This window comes from Macaca nemestrina, chromosome 15, assembly GCF_043159975.1.
Source record: "Macaca nemestrina isolate mMacNem1 chromosome 15, mMacNem.hap1, whole genome shotgun sequence".
Lineage (NCBI taxonomy): Eukaryota > Metazoa > Chordata > Mammalia > Primates > Cercopithecidae > Macaca > Macaca nemestrina.
Genome location: NC_092139.1, coordinates 39,673,196 through 39,696,707, shown reverse-complemented (window position 1 = coordinate 39,696,707; position 23,512 = coordinate 39,673,196). Strand labels below are relative to the sequence as shown.

The following is a 23,512-nucleotide window of genomic DNA, read 5'->3' as shown; positions in this document are numbered from 1 at the left end:
ATCAGTGAACAAAACTTTTTCCTACTCTCCTACGCCTTTCCACTTAACTGTCAATCCTGAAAATGAACGGCCATTTGGTGTTTTCACCACAGGGAGGAGGGAAGTGAAACCACAAGGGACTCTTCATAATCTGTGAAACTCAATCAAGAAGCAATTACAGCCAAGCTTGGTGGCTCACTCCTGTAATCCCAATAATTTGGGAGCCCAAGGCAGGAGGACTGCTTGAAGCCAGGAGTTCCATACCAGCCTGGGCAACAAAGTAAGACCTTGTCTCAAAAAAAAAAAAAAAGGAACAACTACATTTCAATTCCCTTTACCTGAACAGTGGCCCAATTACCTCATTCAGAGCTTAAATTCTTAGACCACCAACTCAAGGCACAACATGTAAAGGACGATCCAAAAAAAATGGAGGACAAAAGAACTGGGTTAAAGTTGCCTGCCTAACGCCACTCTCTAGCCTCTATACTCTATGCATTTAAATTTGTCTCATTTTCAGCTGTTCTTGACTGAGGTTTATATCCCGTATAATAAAAATTTACAAAGGGATAACTTAAAAGAACATTGCATTCTCTTACCTTGCTGATGAATGTTGGTTTTAACCTAGCTGTGGCATAGCAAGGATTGAAATACTTGGCAAGTGTTCGCTGGCAGAGGACCAAAAAAGATAATTAATTTATTGTTTAAAATAGACATTTTAATTTAAAATAGACATTTTGTTATTATAGTCAGGTAACAACATAATTTTATAAATCATACATTCAATATATACTGAAAATTGAGTTTTAAAAAATTTATAGATTTCTCAATTGCTGTAAAATTCAAACACAATACCTATAAAGTTGCTTTATAAAATTTTACTAAACTCAAAATTCTCTTATTCACTATTTTCTTTTTTGAATTAAAAAATAAAATGAACAAAATACCGCTCTATTTTCAGTAGACTGGGAGCCAAAAGAGGTTAATTGCCACACGTCTGTGCTCAAATATTTATAGAGCTCATGAATAAATATGCAAACAAATCGTTCCATGTTCATACAACTGTGATTTTTAAAACCAATTCTAGACTATCCATGGTAGAGGTTAGACAATATGTCTCGGACCTACGTGAAACACCTTTAAAGAATTTGCTTCTAGGGATATGGGCTGGCTGGTCTGGGTTTCACGTGCCATCAATTGAAAAGAGGTTGACTTTAAAAAATATCTTTTTGTTTTTTCCTTAAATCATATACAATGCTAAAAGAATACTTTTTGGAAACAAACTCACTGGTGTTGGAAGAGTTCGGTATCTGACATAAAAAACAGCAGCAATCAACATTACATCTCTTGAAATGATCATATAAGTAAGCGGAACTGAAAATCAAACATAAAATAATTTTAACTGGGATTCTGAAAATTACTAACATATATTATGAATACAATAACATGTCATTCAGCCTTACCACAAACTGCTGTTTTCACAAATAGTTTTATAATGAACACCTATTGATGGTTTAGGGTTCCCTATAGCAAACTACTGATTTTTATATTCTTCTTTAACCCGCCCTCAAAACAAAGTGAAGTACAGACTATAACTTTGAAGTCTGTATCTGCGTTTCAGTATGCCGATCTTCTCATCCGATTATGTTTTTTTCTTGCATGTTTTTAAGCTATTGGTCTGAAGTTGTCAGCATCAGCTGTACTCAGCACTCTCTCCTCCTTTGCTACTTCTTAGCTCTGTACATTTGAAAAAAAGATCACCATACTCAGAATTACAGGGAAAGAGATGATAAAGGGGTGGCGAAGGATGTGGGAGGCCTCAAACTCTTCTGGAATCTCAGGAGCTTTGATTGCTTGTTCTGCATTTTAGACTATTCTCTGAAGAGTAAAATTTGCTGTTATGTGCAACTAGTAGAGAAACAGAATTTTTTTTGTATTTGTTTTGTTTTTTTTTGACAGGGCCTTGCTTTGTTGCCTAGGCTGGAGTGCAGTGGCACGGTAACGACTCACTGCAGCCTTGACCTCCTGGGCTCAAGGCAATCCTCTCACCTCACCCTCCCAAGTAGCTGGGAACACAGGTACATGCCACCATGCCGAATTTTTTTTTTTTTTGGTAGAGAAGGGATTTCACCATGTTATCCCAGCTGGTCTAAAACTCCTGAGTTCAAGCGATCTGCCCGCCTCAGCCTCCCAAAATGCAAGGATTACATGCATGAGCCACCGTGCCCAGCCTGAAATATTTTATACTTATCCAGCCAGTTCCTTCCTAGGGATTGCTGTTTTTCTCCTTGTCCATTCAATGAATTCAACTTGTCAATAGTTCCGTCATCATTCCTCAGATTTTATACTATGGTCCCAGAGCCATAGCCAACAGGAGGATATCTTCAAATAAATACCTAGGGAACCCCTATTTCCTTATTGAATGGGAATGAGATGGCAAAGAACTTGCTTCACTTTATATCCTTCTGCACCACAGAAAGTTTTTAACTGTGAATATATCTTTTTTTTTTTTTTTTTTTTTTTGAGACGGAGTCTCGCTCTGTCTCCCAGGCTGGAGTGCAGTGGCCGGATCTCAGCTCACTGCAAGCTCCGCCTCCCGGGTTCCCGCCATTCTCCTGCCTCAGCCTCCCGAGTAGCTGGGACTACAGGCGCCCGCCACCTCGCCCGGCTAGTTTTTTGTATTTTTTTAGTAGAGACGGGGTTTCACCGTGTTAGCCAGGATGGTCTCGATCTCCCGACCTCGTGATCCGCCCGTCTCGGCCTCCCAAAGTGCTGGGATTACAGGCTTGAGCCACCGCGCCTGGCCGAATATATCTTTTATAAGAAAAAAATTATTTTTAAAAAGGGTGGGAAAAAAACCCTGAGTTCACTCGGTTCAAACACTATTCAAACTATTTCAAATAAATAAAGATAAAAATAAAAAGGATCATGAATATCCCTTCCGTAATACTTTCAGACAAATCTTTTATGAATTATTGGAGGCTGTACTTATGGTCCTCTCCAGTTTTGACATTCAACTGGCTCTGCAATTTGAAGAAAATCTCTAATTAATTACAGATTTAAAATTTAAATCTCTGCTGGTTATAGCTATGATGTAAGTGTTGATCCTTGGCCGAGTCCTTGATGGATAACACTATTCCAAAGAAAAAGTGCTTATCCCCTCAAGTCATAGCATTTGGAGCAAACAAGATATGGCTATATGAGCCAAGCATAAAAACAGTAAGTCCGCCGGGAGCGGTGGCTCAAGCCTGTAATCCCAGCACTTTGGGAGGCCGAGACGGGTGGATCACGAGGTCAGGAGATCGAGACCATCCTGGCTAACACAGTGAAACCCCGTCTCTACTAAAAAATACAAAAAAACTAGCCGGGCGAGGTGGCGGGCGCCTGTAGTCCCAGCTACTCGGGAGGCTGAGGCAGGAGAATGGCCTGAACCCGGGAGGCGGAGCTTGCAGTGAGCTGAGATCCGGCCACTGCACTCCAGCAAGGGGGACAGAGTGAGACTCCGTCTCAAAAAAAAAAAAAAAAAAACAACAGTAAGTCATAATTTTTAGGAACATTTTTGTGCCTGTAAAACAAACTTTTCTGTAGCAATCATTAGCTGGCAAAATCTAACAACAATCATACTTTCAAAATGCAGCAAACCTGTGCGGTGGCTCACGCCTGTAATCCCAGCACTTTGGGAGGCCGAGGTGGGCAGATCACCTGAGGTCAGGAGTTCGAGACCAACCTGACCAACAAGGAGAAGCCCCATCTCTACTAAAAATACAAAATTAGCCAGGCGTGGTGGCGCATGCCTGTAATCCCAGCTACTCAGGAGTCTGAGGCAGGAGAAGCACTTGAACCCAGGAGGCGGAGGTTGCAGCGAGCCAAGATCGTGCCATTGCACTCCAGCCTGGGCAACAAGAGCGAAACTCTGTCTCCAAAAAAAAAAAAAAAAAAAAAAAAAAAAAAGCAGCAAATCCATGCAAATTAAAATCTGTGTATGCATGGAAGAACATGCAAGATTGCATTCAACCAGGAATGCAGGCCTATGGAATTCAGACTATGCTTGGTGCAGCGCATTAGGCTCCAACCCAACAGTGTGACCTAACAATTAGCATCTCTGGACTCAGTTTACCATCTGTAACCATCTGGTAGGGGAAAGACCTATTAAAAAAAAACAAAAAAACAAAAAAACAAGGGTTCCCCAAACTGACTGCCCATCCAAAAGTCACTTTGAGAGAGTTCAGTCAAAGCCCAGATGAAAGCTCTCTTCCGGGTGAAAGCTCTCCTCTGGGTGACTCCTATGCACAGCGAGGCTGGAACGTTTCTACACCAGATGGTCTCGAAGGCCTCAGCCAACTGAAAGATACAGGCTCCTACTGTGGTTAAAAAATTTTATCCTATTTCCTGGCTTTCCCTCTTGGCCTCCTCTTCTCTTCTACAGTTAAAACAGCTTTCATTTTGCCTACTAGAGTAAGAAAGTGATGGGTAGGACAGTGTAAAATGTGTCAAGGATTTCTCCAGGTTTTTTCTCCCTACTTGCTAACTCTGAAACATGGGTAATTTTGCAACGATATTTCCAGTGTCTGTAAGTAAAATGTTATTAGAACACATTCTATACTCACTAATTTAAATATTTTCTGTGGCTGCTTTCACACTACAACAGCAGAGCTGAGTAGCTGTGACAGAGATCACATAGCCCACAAAGCCAGACATCACGGTCAAGTTTTATTAGCATTAAAGGGAAATATTTCATAAAATCGTTTACATCTTAAAAATGGTTAACATCTACACCATAGGTTTTTACACTGAAAACAATAAATTTAACAGAATATTCTAGAAATTGACTTAAGCCAGAAATAATAATTTAACATACGGTAAATCAGAAACAATATAATAATACAAAAACATGGCAGAACAAATACACGCAGACCTAAGTTCAGTGGACATAAATCTAAGTAGAAATTAACTTGGATTTGCCTTCCACTCTCTAATCAACATATAAGCCAAAGAATTTGTTTTCATCCTTCTCCCCCTCCCAAAAAAGACCAAAAAGAATAGCAGAATGATTTATTATTCTAGCAAAAAAGGAAAGCAAAAAGTTTCTTGACCTCCAATCCTGCAGAAGATATTTCTTACTCTTAGAGAAACAAAGGTATTAAAATGAAGGTAGATGTGACTTTTAAAAAATGCAGCATAAAAGTAGGAACATGCAAGACTGCATACATGCATCATTCTACTTTCCAAAACTCTCCTAAAATGACAGTAAAGAAATGAAAGGATATAAAAACACAAAGAGAATGAGTAGAGGAGACAGATTTCAAAGTTTTAACCAAGCTTATTAGTAATAAGGTGGGAAGAGCTGAAACCTAAGTTCTTCAGAAAGGAATTCCCACGAGAAGCAACTCCACAAGAGAAACTCAAGAAGTCCATATAAAGAGCAGTCAGATCCCTGCCCCAAGCCTTCCCTAACACCTTACTGCTAGGGCTGTGGCTAAGAGTGATTTTTACATTTTTTAATGGTTGGGGGAAAAAAGTCAGAAGACCAGTATTTCAAGACACATGAAAATGCTATGAAATTCAATTTCTAGGCTGGGCGGGGTGGCTCACGCCTATAATCCTAGCACTTTGGGAGGCTGAGACAGGCGGATCACTTGAGGCCAAGAGTTTAAGACCAGCCTGGCCAACATGGCAAAACCCCATCTCTACTAAAAACACAAAAATTAGCTGGGCCTTGTGGTGCATGCCTGTAATCCCAGCTACTCAGGAGGTTGAAGCACAAGAATCACTTCTTGAAAGTGACTGGGAGGCAGAGGTTGTAGTGAGCCAAGATTGTGCCACTGCATTCCAGCCTAAGTGACAGAGCGAGACCCTGTCTAAAAAACAAACAAACGAAAAACAAAAACAAACAAAAAAACAGGCATGGTGACCCATGCCTGTAATCCCAGCGCTTTGGGAGGCCGAGGCAGGTGAATCACCTGAGGTCAGGAGTTCGAGACCAGCCTGGTCAACATAGTAAAACCCTGCCTCTACTAAAAATACAAACAATTAGCTGGGCATGGTGGTGGGTGGCTGTAATCCCAGGTACTCGCGAAAATGAAGCAGGAGAATCACTTGAACCTGGGAGGCGGGGGTTGCAGTGAGCCGAGACAGTGCCACTGCAAGCCAGCCTAGGCGACAGAGCAAGACTCTGTCTCAAAAATAAATAAATAAAATAAAATAAATTTCCAGTGTCCATAAGTAAAATTTTATTGGAATTCATTCACATTCACTCATCTATATATTTTCTATGGCTGCTTTCACGCTACAATAGCAAAGCTGAGTGGTTGTGACAGAGATCACATTACCCACAAAGCAGGAAATATTTATTATCTGTTCCTTTGCAGGAAAAGTTACCAACCCCCACTCCACGTTACTCTGTGAACCAAGGGGCACTGGAGTGCAGTAGGGATCAAGCGAAGGTCTACATACTGAACAATGAGACCCCAGCCTCCTCCCACAGCTTAGCTCCCAAAACCCTGGTGGGAAGGCCTTTATAATTCCCAAGCAGCAGATGGAGAGCTAGGATCTACAGAATAGGCTTAAAGATACTGAGAATTCAGGCCCTGCACCCCAGTGCCTAGTGAGCTCCCAATGAACTTTTCATGCCTCATTCAAATATAAGTTAGCAGCCAAGGATCACCACACATTTCAATAAAGTCTCCACCATAAAAGAGAGGCCAAAACAAACAAAAACTAGAATCTGAAGGAAAGAGAGCCAATACAGAGGTTTTATTAAAAATAAATAAATAAATAAATAAATAAATAAAGTATACCTCAGAGATATTGAAGGCTCTGTTCCAGACCACTGCAACAAAGCTAATACTGCAGTAAAGTGAGTCGCACGAATTTTTCAGTTTCCCAGTGCACATGAAAGTTATGTCTACACTACAATCCATTTTGTGTACGGTAGTAGCACTAAATATATATATATACACACACACACCCACACACACACACACAAACACACACACCTTAATTTAAAAATACTTTACTGCTAAATCATGCTAATGATCATCTGAGCCTTTAATGAGTCATAATCTTTTTGCTAGTAGAGGGTCTTACCTCAGTGTTGACAGCTGCTGACTGATCAGAGTGGTGGTTGCTGAAAGCTGGGGTGGCTGTGGCAATTTCTTAAAATAAGACAACAATCAAGTTTGCCACATAAATTGACTCTGCCTTTCACAAAAGATTTATCTGTACCATGCAATGCTATTTGATAGCATTTTGCCCACAGAACTTCCTTCAAAATTGAAGTTAAGGCCGGGCGCAGTGGCTCACACCTATAATCCTAGCACTTTGGGAGGCCAAGGAGGGTGGATCACGAGGTCAGGAGATCGAGACCACCCTAGCTAACATGGTGAAATCCCGTCTCTACTAAAAATACAAAAAAATTAGCCGGGCGTGGTGGTGGGCGCCTGTAGTCCCAGGTATTCGGGAGGCTGAGGCAGGAGAATGGCATGAACCCAGGAGGCGGACCTTGCAGTGAGCCGAGATCATGCCACTGCACTCCAGCCTGGGTGACAGAGCAAGACTCTGTCTCAAAAAAAAAAGTTGAAGTTAATTCTCCCAAGTCCTGCAGCAGCCTTATCCACTAAGTCTGTGTAATATTTTAAATCCTTTGTTCACAACATCTTCACCAGAAGTATATTTCATCTCTAAAAACCTCTTTAAGAAGCAACTCAGGAAATTTTTATCATGAGATTGTAGCAATTCACTCATCCTCAGGCTCCACTCTAATTCTAGCTATCTTGCTATTTCTACCACATCTGCAGTGACTTCCTCCACTGGTCTTGAACCCCTCAAATCATCCATGTGGGTTGGAATCAACTTCTTCCAAAAATCCAGTTAATGGTGATATTTTGACTTTCTCCCAAGAATCATCAATATTCTTAATGGCATCTAGAATGGTGAATCCTTTCTAGAAGGTTTTCAATTTACTTTGCCCAGATCCATCAGAGGAATCACTATCTATGGCACCTACAGCCTTGGGGAATGTATTTCTTAAATAATAAGACTTGAAAGTCAAAATAACAAGGACTGAAGAATGGATGTGTCAGTAGGTATGAAAACAACATTAATTTTCTTGTTTATCTCCATCAGAGCTCTTGGGTGACCAGGTGTGTTGTCAATGAGTAGTAACATTTTAAACTGAATCTTTTTTTTCTGAGCAGTAGGTCTCAACTGTAGGCTTAAAATATTCAGTACATCATGTTATAAACATATGCTGTCATTCATGCTTTGCTATTCCATTTCTAGAGCACAGGTAGAATAGATTTAGCATAATGCCTAAGGGCCCTACCATATTCAGAATGATAATGAGCACTGGCTTCAACTTAAACTCACTGGCTTCATTGGCCTCTAGCAAGAGAATCAGCCTGTTCTTTGAAGCCCATGCACTGACCTCTCTCTAGCTATAAAAGCTTTAGATGGCATCTTCTTCCAATAGAAGGGTGTTTTGTCTCCATTGAAAATCTGTTGTTTACCGTATCCACCCTCATCATTAGCCAGATTTTCTGGATAACTTGCTGCAGCTTCCCCACTAGTGCTTGCTGCTTCACCTTGCACTTCCATGTTATGGAGATGGCTTTTTTCCTTAAACTGCACAAACCAAGGTCAGCTAGCTTCCAACTTTTCTGCTGCAACTTCTTCACCTCTCTGTGCCTTCACAGAATTGAAGAGAGTTAGGGCCTTGATCTATTATAGATTAGGCATTGGCTTAAGGGCATGTTTTGGCTGGCTTGATCTTCTATTCAGACCATTCAGACTTTCTTTCCATAAGCAATAAGGCTGTTTTGCTTACTTAACATTTATGTGTTCACTGGAGTAACAATTTTAATTTCTTTCAAGAACTTTTCCTATGCATTCACAACTTGGCTAGCTATTTGGCACAAGAGGCCTAGCTTTCAGCCTCTCTCAGCTTTTGAAATGCCCTCCTCACTAAGCTTAATAATTTCTAGCTTTTGATTTAAAGTGAGAGACATGTAACCTCTTCCTTTCACATTGTAGGGTTATTAATTGGTCTATTCTCAATATTATTGTGTCTCAGAGAATAGGGAGGCCTGAGGAGAGGGAGAGAGATAGGGGACCCACAGATTGGTGGAGTAGTCAGAACATACACAACATTAGTCGATTAAGTTCACTCTTGATTAACAGGATTTTGGAAAAAGTTGATTCCAACCCTCATGGATGACTCTCACGGGTTCACTGCATCCCAAAGCAATTAGACAATAACATCAGGGATCACTGATCACAGATCACCATAACAGATTTAATAATGACAAAGTCTGGAATATTGGCAGAATTATTATAATGTGACAGAGACCAGGTGCTGTGGCTCATGCCTGTAATCCCAGCATTTTGAAAGGCTGAGGTGGGAGGATCACTTAAGCCCAGGAGTTCGAGAGCAGCTTGGGCAACATAGGGAAACCCCATCTCTATAAAAAATTTAAAAATTAGCTGGGTGTGTGGTGGCGCACATCTGCAGTCTCAGCTACTCAAGAAACTGAGACAAGAGGATCCCTTGAGCCCAAGAGGTCAAGGCCGCAGTGAGGCATAATTATACCACTGCATTCCAGCCTGGGTGACAGAACAAGACCCTGTCTCAGGAGAAAAAAAAAAAAGTGACAGAGAGGCAAAATGGGCACATATGTTAGAAAAATGGTGCTGATAGACTTGTGGACATAGGGTTGCCAAACTCTGAATTTGTAAAAAATGTCACTTTGCAAAATGCAATAAAGTGAAATGCAATAAAAATGAGGTATGCGCATGTATGTATAGATATCCTGAATGACATTCATCCACGATATAAGAATTTTTTTTTTAAATGAAGATAGAGAACATGAACTCTTGAAAATTCAAAATGAGAGCCAAAAAAAGTCAACAGAAGGGGGGAATGGTAATGTTGGGGGAATCTTTCAGAAGAAAAAAAAAGACAAAGATTTTTAAAAGAAAATCTGAAAGAAAAGAATCAATCCATGAAGCTCAGTTATGATGGGGTGACAGTAGCCAAAGCCCAGAGCCCTCGAGGTTGGGCTCTGATAAACCATCTCCTAGCTTGCAGCTAGGATCTGAATGACTATTCCTACAGGGTTGGGAGAAAAGATGGCCCAAAGTAAAACAGGACTCCCAGGATTGTCTCATCACCTGGTGGTCTATGTGGTCCCAGACTGTTAGCATTCCTAGGCACCTGGTAGAACAAAAAAATCTTCTCTGGTGAGTAATGCCATGTTCATAAGAATCAAATATTCCTCCAAATTATTTTTCAAAGAATGTATCTAAACAGAAAAAAAAAAAAAAATAACAAATAATTAAAATACCATGAGTAAGAATCAACAGAAACAGTGGACAAATGAAAGAGACTACCAAAAGATGTAAGATTTTTGAATCACCAGAGTCTATAAAAACAACTAAGCTTAGCACATACAAGGGGATAAAAGTCAATATTGAAAACTTCAGCATGGAACTGAAAACCATAAAAGATGACTTAGCAAGTCCAAAAAAGAATAAAATAGGAGTTCTATAGTTAGAGAATACAATAGAAGTTAAGATTAAATAGATTTGGCACGGTTAAAGAGAGGTAATGAAATGAAAAATAGTAAACCTATTAGTACAGCCAGAATGGAGCTCAAAAAGATAAAATGAGCGAACACAGAAAAAACCCACTGAGATGTAATGGATACAGAGAGAACGTCTAACATAGGTATATTGCAGTCCCAAAAGAAAAGAAAGAATACACAACAACATTTAAAGAGATTGTGGCTGAGAATTTTCTAGCACTAACTTCAAGATATAATCCACAGACTTAAAAGTCCAATAAATCCCAAGCAGAATAAAAAAGAAACTTGTAACAAGAAATATTATTGTGAAACTGAGAAAAACAAAAGACAAAGAAAATCTTAAAAACAGCCACAAGAAAACAAAATTGCCTTCAAAAAAAGCAATACGGCCAGGTGCAGTGGCTCTTGCCTGTAATCATAGCTCTTTGGAAGGCCAAGGTGGGTAGATTGCTTGAGCTCAAAAGTTCAGCCTGGGCAACAGGCGAAACTCCATCTCTAAAAACCACATAAAAATGAGATGGGCACACACCTGTAGTCCCAGCTACTCAGGAGGCTGAGGTAGGAGGACTGCTTGAGCCCAGGAAGCAGAGAATGCAGTGAGCTAAGATCATACCACTGCACTCCAGCCTGGGTGACAGAGCGAGACCTTGCCTTGGAAAAAAAAAAATGGATTAACAGCTGATTTCTTATTATCAACAATGGAAGAGGATGACTGAGTAACATCTTAAACATGCTAAGAAAAACTAACACCAACCTAGAATTCTATATACAACAAAAATATTCTTCAAGAATAAAGACAAAATGAAAACATTTTCAGAGAAAAAGAATTTACCAGTAAACCTACATTAAAAAGAATTCCAAAAGAACATACTTCAGACAAAAGGAAAATGATCTCAGATGGGAGGTCTGAAATACATCAAACAATACAGACTAACAAAAAGTAATAAATACGAAGATAAATTTAAATGAACATTATATAAACATATCTGTGAGTTTAAGAAACATATAAAAGTATGACAACAGTAACCTAAGCTGAGAGAATAATTGGAGTTCAAGTATTCTAAGGTGCCTCCCATGCCCAGAATGAGTACAGAATTATTAAGATCATATTTTTATAAAGATAAATGTTTTAATTTGGAGGAAAACTGAATGGAAACCGTGTAAAACTTTCAAACTAGTAGAGTGAAAGAAAATACAATTTAAAAATACTAAAAAGGACAAAACATATGTGTCAAATAAAATACTTCAAGTAAAATAAAAGACTGAATGAAACATCTATCAATCACAATAAATATTAATGGGTTAAATGCTTCTGTTAAAAGACTATATGGGTTAAGAGAAAATGGGTTTTATTTTAAATATGTTATTTACATATATATTTACATAAATATATGTTATTTACAAGTGATATCTAAAAAGATGCAGAACTGTAGAAGGTAAAATATTTATCATGCAAACACTACCAAAAGCAAGCCAGCTGAGCTTAAGTAATAGCCCACAAAATATATTTTAAGGTAAAAATCATTACTAGAGCTATAGAGGGTCACTTCATAATAAAACATTCAATTCACCAAGAAGACATAACAATTTCTAATTCATACTCACTTTAACAACATCACTTCAAGACATACAAAGCAGGCCAGGTGTGGAGGCTCACAACCGTAATTCTAGCACTTTGGGAGGCTGAGGTGGGCAGGTCACTTGAGGTCTGGAGTTCAAGACCAGTGTGGCCAACATGGTGAAACCCCGTCACTACTAAAAATACAAAAATTAGCAGGGCATGGTGGCATGCACCTGTAATTCCAGCTAGTGAGGAGGCTGAGGTAGGAGAATAGCTTGGACCCAGGTGACGGAGGCTGCAGTGAGCCGAGATGGTGCCATTACACACTAGCCTGAGGGACAGAGCGAGACTCCGTCTCAAAAAAAAAAAAAAAAAAAGATACAAAACAAAATCACAACTACAAGACAAATACTGGAAAACTAGGCACACAGTAGGAAACTCTAACTGCCGAACAAACCAAAAGCAAAAGAACATTCAGTGAAGAAACAGAAGACTTAAAAACTTGATCTAATAGACCTATGAAGAACATCATACCCAAGAACTGTAGAATATACATTCATTTCAAGTATTCAAGGAATATTTATAAAATCTGACTGTACTGGGCTGAAAGGCTGAAATCACAGAGCATGTTCTCTGAACACAAGGTTATTACGATTGAAACTGTAACAAAAAGATAACTAAAAAAATCCCCCCCAAAATGGCAACAAATTAAGATATATTTATTTTTAACCTAACAGGTCAATGAAAGAATAATAATAGAAATAGGAAAATATTGTATACTGGACAATGACACACTAAAACCAACATAGGAGATGCAATGAAAGTGGTAATTAGAGGAAAATATATAGTCTTTTTTTTTTTTTTTTTTTTGAAACGGAGTCTTGCTCTGTCGCCCAGGCTGGAGTGCAGTGGCCGGATCTTGGCTCACTGCAAGCTCCGCCTCCCGGGTTTACACCATTCTCCTGCCTCAGCCTCCCGAGTAGCTGGGACTACAGACCCCTGCCACCTCGCCCGGCTATTTTTTCGTATTTTTTACTAGAGACGGGGTTTCACCGGGTTAGCCAGGATGGTCTTGATCTCCTGACCTCGTGATCTGCCTGTCTCGGCCTCCCAAAGTGCTGGGATTACAGGCTTGAGCCACCGCGCCCGGCCGGAAAATATATAGTCTTATATGCAATCTTTAGAAAAGCTGAATAACAAGCAGCCACCTATAGCTGCACAGTTCAAAATACACACTAGACTTTGAAGGTGTGATAGGAAAAAATTCTCATTAATTTATTGATTACAAGTTAAAATGATAATATTTTTGATAGTGGATTACATAAAATATATCAATTTTCATGTTTCCTTTTTTAAAAAAGCTACTAAAAATTTTTAATTACATAAGAATCTCCATTTTATTTCTAGACAGAATCGATTAAAAGAATTTAGAGCCAGGCATGGTGGCTCACACCTGTAATCCCAGCACTTTGAGAGTCAGAGGCACCTGAAGTCAGGATCACTTCAGGATCACCTGAGGTCAGGAGTTTGAGGCCAGCCTGGCCAACATGGTGAAACCCCATCTCTACTAAAAATACAAAAAAACTAGCCGAGTATGGTGGCACAGGACTATAATCGTAGCTACTCACGAGGCTGAGGCGGGAGAATAGCATGAACCCAGAAGGCAGAGGTTGCAGTGAGCTGAGATCAGGCCACTGCACTCAAAAAAAAAAAAAAAAAAAAAAGAAAAGAAAAGAAAAAAAAATTAGAAAAGGAACAGCAAAGAAAACCTGAAGAAGAAAAAATAAAACGGCAAGATTTAATGAAGTAGTAAACAGCATATCAGAGAGGCTTGACAAAACCCAAACTTGGTTCTTTTTAAAGATTCATAAAACTGACAAACCTCTGGCAAAAAAAGATTAAAAAAAAAAAAGGGATAAAAAATAATCAAGAGCAAAAGAAGGACATTACTACATATCCTATAGACATCAAAAGGTTAATGAGAGCTATTCTGGGCACACTGCCTATGGGGTAGCCCTGCTCCACAAGGAGTAGAAAGTCAATAAAGTTAATGAGGATACCATAAATACCATATGATAAATTTTTTATAATGTAGATCAAATGGACAAATTCTGAGAAAAATATCACAACTTAAAAACTGGTCAAAAGATACAATATGGAGTGAGTTGGCTGAAGGTTAAAAAAAAAAAAAAGATATACTTTAAAGCTGAATCATCCCGTTAACAATTAAAGAAAATGAATTATCTATTTTAAAATTCTTCCCTAAAGAAAACTCCAGGCCTCAATGGCTTTAACAAATTCTACCAAACTTTTAAGTAGAAATATTCATAATGAAACATCTTCCAAGAACGGAAGAAAAAAAAAAGTTCCCAGTTTATTTTATAAGGCTAATTATAAATCTGATATGAAAACTTAACAAGAATATATGAAGAATTCCAAGCCAATCTCATGAATTAAAATTTGAAATCTTCCACAAAATATTAGCAAGACAAATCCAGCAATTTTTTCATACTATATCATGGCAATGTTGGATTTATAACAGGAATTGCAGGTTGTTTTAACATTAGAACTAATATAGCATTAACATGTGTAATTCACCACACATGAACAGCTAAAGGGAAAAACAATACGACCATAGTAATACACAAAAGGAGTTGGACAAAATTTATATCCAGGCCAGGGGTAGTGGCTTATGCCTATAATCCCAGAACTCTGGGAGGCCAAGAGTTCAAGATCAGCATGAGCAACATAGCAAAACCGCATCTCTGCAAAAAACACAAAAAAATTCAGTACTCAATTGTGAGAAAAACTCTTAAACTCCCAACAGAAGTGAACGTCTTAACTTGAAAAAGGATACTTACAAAAACCAACAGCAAACATCATCTTTAATAGTGAAACACTAAAGGCTTTTCTATGAGATTGGGAACAAGACATTGACACTACTCCTTGCCAACACTGTACCACTCAATGCAGTAAGGCAAGTAAAAGAAAAAGTAAAAGGATTGGAAAAGAAGAAATACATTGTCATTAATTACATATAAGACATAATTAAGCATGTAAAAAATCCAAGTGAATTTATATGTATATTGTTAGAATACGAGTTAGCAAGTTTCACTAGACACAACAATCAACATTAGAAATAGTACTGACTTTTTCATATGAACATGGAGTTATCAGAAAATAAATTTTTTTTTTTTTTTTTTTTTTTTGAGGACAGAGTCTCACTTTGTCACTCAGGCTGGAGTGCAGACATGTTAGCTCATTGCAACCTCTGCCTCCCAGGTTCAAGACATTCTCGTGCCTCACCCTCCTGAGTAGCTGGGATTACAGGCACATGCCACTACACACGGCTAATTTTTGTATTTTTAGTAGATGGGGTTTCGCCATGCTGGCCAGGCTACTCTTGAAGTCCTGATCTCCGCCTACCTCAGCCCCACAAAGTGCTGGCTTACAAGGTGGGTAAGCCATTGTGCCTGGCCAGAAAATGAAATTTAAAAGCTACCATTTATAAAAGCACCAAGAACTATCATGTACTTAGGAGTAAGTCTAACAAAAATGTTTATTATCTTTCTGGAGAGAACTATAAAACTTTGACAGATACTAAAGAAGACCTAAATAGAGTAGATACAGCATGTCTGTGGACTGGAAGACTTAAAATTGTAAAGATGCAAATTCCTCCAAACAGATAAGTTCATTGCAATCCCAATCAAAATCCGAACAGATTTTTCTCTGGAAAATTGCTGATTCTTGGAAAAGTTGATTCTAAAATTTATAACAAATGGAAAGGGCTAAGAATATCCAAAGTGGAAAGGACTTGCTCTACCAGATAGCAAGATTTTTAGCAAAGCAATAAGAAGGGCACCACTGATGCAAAGACAGACAAATCAATGGAGAAGAAAACAATTTAGAAATGACCTTGCTCTGAGTCTGAAAATACCTATTTTTCTATAAAATGTGCTAGGATAACTAGGTAGCCATATAAGCATTAGAAAATGAATTAAGAGAGATAACTTTTTAAAGAAAACATCAATTAGGAATCACATTTTCTTAAAATCCTAAAAGCTTTCCAATATAAAACACAATCACATGTAAAGGAAAACGTATCAGAATGATAAGAGACTGCTCCATAGCAAGTTGGAATCTCCAAGTCTATGGAAGAGGGTCTTCCCAATTCCAAATTAAAATCATCTGCAATTTAAAAATTATGCCTCCAGCCTGGGCAACGTGGCAAAACCCTCTCTCTACAAAAAATAGAAAAATTAGTCAGGCATGGTGGTGCATGTGGTGGTAAGTTCTTGGGAGGCTGAAGTGGGAGGATTGCTTGAGCTGGGAGGTCAAGGCTGCAATGAGCTGAGACTGTGCCACTGCACTCCAGCCTGGGTCACAGAGTGAGACCCTGTCTCAAAAAGAAAGAAAAGAAAGAAAAAAGATTAAAAAAGGTAATGTCTACTTCAACTGTCAATCATGTATGGAAGACAAAATACAGACATTGAGATGTTTAAGACCTCTAAAAATCTGGCTGCCACACTCCATCCTTCTACAGAGTAACTTAATGCAAAGGAAGACAAGGGAGCCTGGAAAAATAGACTCAATACAGAAGAAAGAAAATGGAAACTCTAAGATTGCCAGTGAAGGGAAGTCTCAGCTTGGAAAGCAACCTACACCAATTATATAAGTAAAACTCACAGCAACGTTATTCATAATTCCAAAAAACCTGGAAACAATTTCTATGTTCAATAGCAAAATAACTGGCCAACCTTTGTAAAATAATACATCAAAATACAACGTAACTATGAAAAAATGGGAGGGGCCAAGCAAGGTGATTCAAGCCTGTAATCCAGTCACTTTGGGAGGCCGAGGTGGGAGGATCGCTTGAGCCCAGAAGTTCGAGACCAGCCGAGGCAAGAAAACTTACACACACCCTAATCACATACACACTTCAATCTAACTTTCAAAGCAGCACATAAAAGTAAACATTAGTCCAATTTATTTTTTATTTTGGTACGAGAACTTAGAAGACTAAAAGCAAGAAAGAAAAATAATTTCTAGTTGGAGGAGACTACACTAGACTGAAACGCCACTATACTTCTTTCTACCAAGTGTCAATAATAACATGATACCGAGGGACCATGTGGCAGCTTCTTTGTTCTAAGATACGATTTCTTTCTTTCTTCCTTTTTTTTCTTTTCCTAAACCTCAAAAATGCAAACTCTTAGACTGACAGTGAAGGGAAGTCCCAGTGTGATCAGATATGATTCCTAGCTCTTGGGAAAAAAAACAGTTTAACTTCGTCTGAGGGACAACAACTGAGAAATACAACTGAAGTAGAAAATGAACAATCAGAAAAGCACATGCAAAATACAAAGCAAAAAATCATAAAATCTTATGAGAAAAAGTATTCATATAATGTACAAACTATATGTATGATTTAAAAATTGCCTAATAGGGTCTACATTTTATAGACATCTTCAGGATTTCAGAGTTCTCACTTATTATGATTAAATGATATTAATAAAGATAATAAACATAAGAAAACTAAATTGCTTTCAAAAAGCTAGGCACTAAGAATATATAATATAGCACCAAAAAATTTCAGAGTAATATGAATTGGCACTGTGAAATATTTGTTCGATTTTAATTTTAAACAATCTTACTAGGAAAGCAACTGATTTTACTAGTAAAACAAGGACATAAATTCTAAAATCCATAAGTAGTTTGACAAATAAAACAGTTCAACAGTTTAAAATTAGGAAAACAGTTTAAAGTTGAAAACTATATTTTTGGAACAAAAATTATTTGTGTCTCAAGAGAAATCCTAAGCTGACTAATGTCATTCTTCCCTGTGCTATTCAAAAGTACGCATGACGCGTTCTTACCTGGAATAAGATCTGCATAGGTCAAGCTAACATATAAGATACTGATAAGTATTTTATCAGCAAGTGGATCAAGAGCACTTCCCAAAGCTGATTTTTGATTGGCCCAGTTTCGAGCAATAAATCCATCCAACTGAAAATAGAAGTGTTTTTTTTTTTTTATATAAATGTCATAACAGGAACAGAGTAGATATTCTGAAGCTTAAGATATACCAGAATAACAATTATAACCTCATAAAATGTTAACAAAATCTCTTCTGTTTCTTACCCCCAAACATTCTCATTCTTTCACTGGTATACATTTTGCTTTTAAATTAGCAACTGGTCTTAAAAGAAATGCACATTTATTTTCTTTCCCCCTCAAGGCCTTCTGGTTATTTCTCAGTATTTTCACAAGGCCCCTTTGGTGGATGAACCCAAACACACATTTAAAGATATGGTTAGTGATGTATTTAAAGCTATAAAGAACCCAAAGAAAACTCAAAGAAAGCATGCATGGCAGAGCCCGGACTAGGATAATATAATTCAACTCTGTTAAAACTTACCATTTTTCTGTTTTTCAATTTATTTTGCTCAATACCACTGTTTATTCCTTATTTATCAGCATTACCCATATTTGAGTAGAAAACTCAATCCTCTCTACCTGACCTAGTTAAAATTCTGATACTTAAATTATTTATTTTTATATTATTGTGATAAAAATAAACTATATTTAAAGGATAAGTCACATCTAGTTGCTAGCGGGCCAAATGGGGCCTGCAAGCTGGTTCTGTTTGACCTATCAGAGCTTTTAAAAACTGTAATTAGTTATCTACATTTAAGTATTCAATTCTTCCCATAAAAACCCAGATCTCCATCCTAACTTGAGAAGGGAGGGGTCTGGCCACTCTGGGGCCACAAAATGGACTGAAAAGTATTGTCTATCCACATTAAACAAGGCACGTATTTTCTGGTTTATCCAAGTCCCTTCCTGACTTTTACTCATTTAACTGCAAGTTTCAACAAATGTTTGAGTTCCCTAATACTATTTCTAAGGGGGAAAAAAGATTAATTTAGACATAATTAATCATGGTTCATTTTAAAGAACAAATAAGTTGTCCATATCTCAAGCACTCCAATGAGTTGGAGGAGACAGCAGGAGTCCAGGACCGTGGTAAAAAAAAATGTGTTCTTTGTAGCAGAACAAAAACTGTTCAAGTCCTGGCTCTGCCACTTACTAGCTGTGTGATCTTGGATAAGTTATTTGACCTGACTAAGCCTTAGTTTCCTCATCTGTAAAACAGAGATAAATTACCTACCTCAAAAGGGTGGTTGTCTTCAGCACATAATGTGATTAATACTTGTTCAGCACTCAACGCTTAGTAAATCCTCAAAAAAAGCAGTTACTAGCTATTACCATCGCAACTGAAAAAAATCTATTTTCTTCTTAAGCATATGAACAGAAAAGTACCTAGCCTGGGGAGCTGGGACCTTGGAAGATCAGGTTTAGTTCAGTTTCTGACCTCAAGGAACTTAACCTTTCACTTTTTCACCATCATCACCCTCTCATCTTCACTATTCCTCTAACCCACACTAGATTACAAGGACCTCAACATCATTCCTTTACAAACATCTGTAACTCCCCTTCACCCCACTCTCCTTCAACCCTGCTTAAAAATAACTCTCCATGTACTCTGGGCCTGCACCTAAGAGCTGAACAGTGCTTAAGGAAAACACACAAACGGGAAGACTGGTCTCACTTCAAACTGGGGACCACAAATCTCCCATGGGCACCCAATACTGCCTAGCAATCCCACACTTGCTTACTATATTTACCCTCTCTTTTCACATTGTCTCTTTCACACTGTCTCTGCTCTCACCTCAGACCTAACTCCATCTCTTTCGCACAAGGTCATGTCTATATTTTCCTTAAGAAAAAAGAAAAATGTAGTCAGCCCGTCCTCATATTCCCACCATCAAATCCTCCACCTACCTGCCTCCATTCATTCTCTCTGCTTTCCTTCATCCGTTACCATGCCCTGTCACCTTCTGTGACCTGCCTCCCTTCTTCCCCATCTCGCCTTGCCTCATCAATCTCTCCCTTTCATTTAATCTCTCTACCTGATCACTTAATTAATCACTTAACTAACAACAAAAATTCACTGGGCACAGTGGCACACCTATAGTTCCAACTACTTGGAAGGCTAAGGTGGGAGGATTGTTTGAAGCCAGGAGTTCAAGGCCAACCTGGGCAACACAACGAGATTTATCTCAAAAAAAAAAAAAAAAAGACCAAAGAAAAATTTCCCTGTATATACATATACTCCAACATATATATTTTTACATACAGGATTAGATAGACAGACAGACAGACAGACAGATAGATAGATAGATAGATAGATAGATATAATTTCCCAATACATATCTTTTTAAAAGACCCTTCTGTGATCCTATTTCTGTATTTCCCTACAAAGCAAAACTGCTTCAAAGGAACATCCAATGTCATTACCATCTCACATCTGTTCATCAACCCACTCCAATAGTCCCCACCCCTCCAGAGGTGAGGCTCATAAAGGTCACCAACGAATTCCGCATTTTTAGAGTACCTGACCTCGACACAACTGAAGCACTTTCTCCACTTCCTGGGAAATCTCACTGCCTAATTTTATTCCTTCCTCGTCAGCTATTCCTTCCCAAGGTTCCTGACTGGCTTCTTTTCTGGTGCTCTACCTGTTGCTCATTTCTCTGACCCTTCATTTCTGTTACCTCAGTCTGGATGATTTTACCCAGATCCAACCATCTATATCTGACAGCTCCCAAATTTCTCTCTATAATGATGACTTCCTCCAACTCCAAACTACTAAACTGCCCAAATGATACTTCTATGTGGATAAGCAACAGAATTCTTAGTATTTTCCCTTAAACTCTGCCCTATTCCAGTGTTGCCCATCACAGAAAATGGCATTTCCATGAACCTGGTTTTAGAAGAGAATTTTTTTTTAAAGTAACACCCTAGTATTCATATTTGACTCTTCCTACTCTCACTCCATATCTAATCCATCAACATATTACCTCCGTCTTTAAAATATATCTCAAACCCACATACTTCTCTCCAACTCCAAACTCCAACCACAGTCTAAGTTCCTACCACTGCTGCCATGGATCACGGTCAGCCCCTAACCAGTTACTTTCCTTCCACTCTTGCAAGATCACGGTCAGCCCCTAACCAGTTACTCTGCTTCCACTCTTGCTAGACCACAGTGAGACCCTAACCAGTTACTCTGCTTCCACTCTTGCTAGACCACAGTGAGACCCTAACCAGTCACTCTGCTTCCACTCTTGCTAGACCACAGTGAGCCCCTAACCAGTCACTCTGCTTCCACTCTTGCTAGACCACAGTGAGCCCCTAACCAGTTACTCTGCTTCCACTCTTGCTAGACCACAGTGAGACCCTAACCAGTTACTCTGCTTCCACTCTTGCTAGACCACAGTGAGCCCCTAACCAGTTACTCTGCTTCCACTCTTGCTAGACCACAGTAAGCCCCTAACCAGTTACTCTGCTTCCACTCTTGCTAGACCACAGTAAGCCCCTAATCAGTTACTCTGCTTCTACTCTTACCTGTCTATAATCCATTTTCCACGCACAATGCAATCAGACTTTGTCATTCCCTGGCTTAAATTGATGAGTCTGGCCACCTCCCAGTGGCCAATCGAAAGGCACTAAAATCTCCATGGAACCAATGTGAAATGTGGCACTAGTTAACTCAGGTTTCCATAAACATCATGTTATATATTTAGAAAAATGTTAATGGGGCCTCTCTAACACTCCATTAATACTGTGATCTCATGTGGCAGCTTAAAAGAAAAAAAAAAAACAGTAGCAGACAAAAAAGGAGACTACAGTAACTGAAAAAGATCTTGTCTGTTATGTTAAAAAAAAAACAAACTGTTACCAGTATAACGGCCTTTGACAGACTGGGAGACAATATTGACAATGAGTGGAGGCTTTGAGAGAAAAGAAGGGACAGGCCGGGTGCGGTGGCTCATGCCTGTAATCCCAGCACTTTGGGAGGCCGAGGCAGGTGGATCACCTGAGGTCAGGAGCTTGAGACCAGCCTGGCCAACATGGTGAAACCCCATCTCTACTAAAAATACAAAAATTAGCCGGACGTGGTAGTGCGTGCCTGTAATCCCAGCTACCCGGGAGGCTGAGGCAGAACTGCTGGAACCTGAGAGGCAGGGGCTGCAGTGAGACAAAATCACGCCACTGCACTCCAGCCTGGGTGACAGAGTGAGACTCCCGTCTCCAAAAAAAAAAAAAAAAAAAAGGCAGAGACAAAATAAAAGGAGAAAGATTGTGAGAATGGGAAGAGGCGGTGACAAATATTAGTAGAAGCTAAACTCTGGAAAAAGAGAGGTAAAGCCAATTTGAGAGACTACATTTGAAGCAGGTTTGGAAATGCCATGTAACAGTGCAAATGCTCTCTTCTGTCTGCACTCCAAAATCTTCAGTTAATTCTATGTTGCCTACCAATGCTTCTGCTACTAGGCATGTGGAATTTTGTTTCTATGAACCTCAAAGACAATAGCTGATGTTACAAAGAAAGATGCCATGCAACTTTTATTAATATAAAACTAGTTTTTCTCAAATCTCACTCAATAAATATTGAGCAAAATTGATCAAAGCTTTTCAAACATATGTACCTGAATATATCTATTTCTCCTGCTAACTTCGCCCTGGTTTAAAATTATCCCCTCATCTTTTCCACACTTCCCTCAACTACATTTTTATACAGCATGAAGTTTTCCCTTTTTTTTTGTTTTTTTTAAGAGACAAGGTCTTGCTCTGTCACCCAGACTACAGCACAGTGGTGAGATCACAGCTCACTGCAGCCTTGAACTCCTGAGCTCAAGCAATCCTCCTGCCTCAGCCTCCTGAGTACCTAGGGCTGCAGGCGTGTGCAACCATGCCAATTTTTAAATTTTTTGTAGAGATAGGCTCTTGCTATGTTGTGCAGGTTGGTCTCAAACTCCTGACCTCTCAAAGCACTGGAATTACAAGTGTAAGCCACTGTGTCCAGCCAGTTTTATAAGGCATTTCAAAACTTTCATGAAATAAAGTTGGTAATACAAATAATGTCATACATGATGATGGCTAGCCAGTCCACAAAAGCCTATTTAACGTAGCCTTTTGTTATAAAATTATTTTCCAGTTCTAATTTGAGATCATTTGAATAAATTCTCCTCTCCTCTATCAAAACTAACATTGTGGTATCAAGGAGAGTTCCTCTTCTTTGTCCATCTGCTGAGGGAGGAGAAGGAAGGATGTTCAATTGTCAGCCCAGAGCATTCTGCAGGGCAGCCAGAGGGGTGTAGAGCAGAGATCAGAAAATAAATCTGTGGGGGTACCTACAGCCTCCTGCTAGCATGAAACCTGAGCAAAGCTATGAGTTCTACATGCTCCCTGGTTACATCCTAGTTTCCTGTGTCCTAACAACTGGTCCAGTTTCCCTCTCCGCTAGGAAAACCAATTGCAGATCAGA

At 38.9% G+C, this 23,512-nt stretch overlaps 1 protein-coding gene across 5 annotated transcripts in view; it reads right to left on the bottom strand.

The window, feature by feature from the left end:
• The window catches only part of LOC105481547 (cardiolipin synthase 1), a 34,255-nt gene that overhangs the window by 6,445 nt on the left and 4,298 nt on the right, over window positions 1-23,512 (bottom strand). For all 5 annotated transcript variants that reach the window (XM_011741199.3, XM_024792756.2, XM_011741200.3 and 2 more), the window contains exons 3-5: window positions 17,994-18,123; window positions 1,265-1,350; window positions 576-644 (exon numbers count right to left, since the gene is read on the bottom strand). In XM_011741199.3, coding sequence (XP_011739501.2) covers window positions 576-644; window positions 1,265-1,350; window positions 17,994-18,123 — 285 coding nt within the window. The remainder of the gene's footprint in view (window positions 1-575; window positions 645-1,264; window positions 1,351-17,993; window positions 18,124-23,512) is intronic.